This window comes from Anarhichas minor, unplaced genomic scaffold (assembly GCF_050575085.1).
Source record: "Anarhichas minor isolate MPS153535 unplaced genomic scaffold, ASM5057508v1 ptg000048l, whole genome shotgun sequence".
NCBI lineage: Eukaryota > Metazoa > Chordata > Actinopteri > Perciformes > Anarhichadidae > Anarhichas > Anarhichas minor.
Window position 1 is genome coordinate 300,216 of NW_027466494.1, and position 2,285 is coordinate 302,500.

General features: G+C 39.8%; 1 protein-coding gene across 1 annotated transcript; it reads left to right on the forward strand.

Moving 5' to 3' along the window:
- The first annotated feature begins 1,277 nt into the window (after positions 1-1,277).
- On the forward strand, positions 1,278-2,204 carry LOC142971648 (olfactory receptor 13C2-like). Its single transcript, XM_076112240.1, has one exon. The coding sequence runs from the start codon at positions 1,278-1,280 to the stop codon at positions 2,202-2,204; it is 927 nt and encodes a 308-aa protein (XP_075968355.1).
- Positions 2,205-2,285: the final 81 nt, after the last annotated feature.

The following is a 2,285-nucleotide window of genomic DNA, read 5'->3' on the forward strand; positions in this document are numbered from 1 at the left end:
TTATTATGATTTCAATCAATAATCTCATAGTGGCCCTAGGGAAACAGTCAGAAGGTCACCAAGTTAATAATTCATCCACAGTGGACCTTGAATATCTGCAATTGTGAACTCTGGACCAAAAATGTTCATGCTCATGGTGACGCTCGACTCTAGACTCTTGACTCGAGACCACAAACTTTATATCAGAAGTGGACGTAGTCGTTGTGACGTCTCTCTTCGGTTTATGGACCGCAGTTTGGAAGCCTCGAGTTCAGCATTTTGGTCATCGCCATCTTGGCTTTTTGCTACCAGTGAACAGAAAGTGACCATATCTGGACTGAGGAGGAGTGACGTAGAGACGAGACCTGTCAATCACCGTGTAGCCCCGCCCTAAAGCATCCCCTGGTTTATGGTCTGTTTGACTCTAAATGGACCATAATGTACTAAATGAACATCATGCTGTATTGAAGAAGACTTGAAACTAGAGATTGAGACCATAAACTCATGTTTACAATGTTTACTGAGGTAATAAATCAAGAGAGAAGTAGAGTCATTTTCTCATAGACTTCTATACAACCAGAGGAGTCGCCCCCTGGTGGACACTAGAGAGAATGCAGCTTTAACACATGAAGCTTTGACTTCACTTTAAAGAACCGGAGGTTGCCGCCTGGCTAGACTCTTGCGACTAGAGCTAAAGTCGGTAGAATTCATCCTCTGGCTCGGGCTGAGTGAGTTAAATCACCCAGAACTTCAGAGTGACTCTGTTGAATTAAAAGGGCAAAGAGAGTGTATGATTTGTCTGCCGTCAACCGTTTTGTGAAGATATGTTAGATTTGCTGTCTATTACTGTTGCTTTTGTGTTCAATTTTCCAACTGTAGAGGCTGCATTTCATAGTGAAAGTGGGTGATGTCACAGTTTTACCTGATTGGGGAACAGTGGTTGTAGAATATATGGAATTTGCCTGTGTAAGTTCTGTCCTCATGACAACAGAACTTGTTGGGTCACTGAAGATCACATCACCAGCTTTGGGTCCCCAGAAACATGGTGTAGGCCTCCAGAGTTCTGAAGTTGTTTACATGTTGGTAGATCTTGTTATAGAGTTTTAATTAGATCCATGGAGGGTGAAGGAATCTGATAACAAAAACCATCCACTGAGCCCAAACAGTTCACTCTGAATTCTGGAGGTCAACACGCACTAAGTGAAGGTAACTGTAAGTCAAAGGGTCTAAAACAAGGTGATAGTTTTTAGATTCACATGCTTCATAATCTGCCTGGTTGATTTTCTTTGAAGTCATTAATGGATGCTGATTTAAATGTGACTTATGTAACTCTTGGTGGGCATGTGGATCTGCACAAGTACAGATATGTGTACTTTGTGATCATGTTTACAGCATATATTCTAATAATCTGCAGTAATTCTACTATTATGTGCATTATAGTGATTCACAAAAGCCTCCATGAGCCTATGTACGTATTTATTGCAGCTTTATTGATCAACTCTGTTCTTTACAGCACTGCTATCTACCCAAAGCTTCTGATTGACTTTTTATCTGAGAAACAGAGGATATCTTACTCGGCCTGTCTCTTCCAGTGTTTTCTATATTACTCTTTAGATGGTTCAGAGTTCCTACTGTTGTCAGTCATGGCCTATGACCGATATGTGTCTATATGTAAACCTCTGCAGTATCCAACCATCATGAAGAAAACAACCGTCTGTATCTTTCTGGCTTTATCTTGGTTTCTTCCTGCCTGTCAGATTGCAGTTCCAGTCACACTTAGTGTTAATACCAAACTCTGTAACTTCACATTAAGAGGAATCTTTTGCAACAATTTAATTTACAAACTTCACTGTTTGAGCTCCAGAGTGCTCTCTGTGTACGGTGTGATTGTTTTATTTAATGTCGTCCTTTTCCCTGTGCTCTTCATACTGTTCACATACACAAAGATATTTATAATAACCTACAGAAGTTGTGGGGAAGTCAGGATGAAAGTGGCACAGACCTGTTTACCTCACCTGCTGGTTTTGATCAACTTTTGTAGTTTGGTTACGTATGATGTCATTACAGTTAAACTGGAATCTGAGTTTCCAAAGACGGTACATTTCATAATGACTTTACAAGTGGTTTTGTATCATCCTCTCTTTAATCCGATCATATACGGACTGAAAATGACAGAAATTTATAAACACATCAAAAGGTTGTTCTGTCGAGACAAACCCAACTAATATATCAACAGAGATGATATTTCACTGAGGTATTTCATCTGAATGAAAAAGGTTTGTTATGACTACTACACAACAACAGGT

Excerpts from the sequence above, each read along its gene's own strand:
- LOC142971648 (XM_076112240.1), top strand. The coding sequence starts at position 1,278 with ATGGATGCTGATTTAAATGTGACTTATGTAACTCTTGGTGGGCATGTG.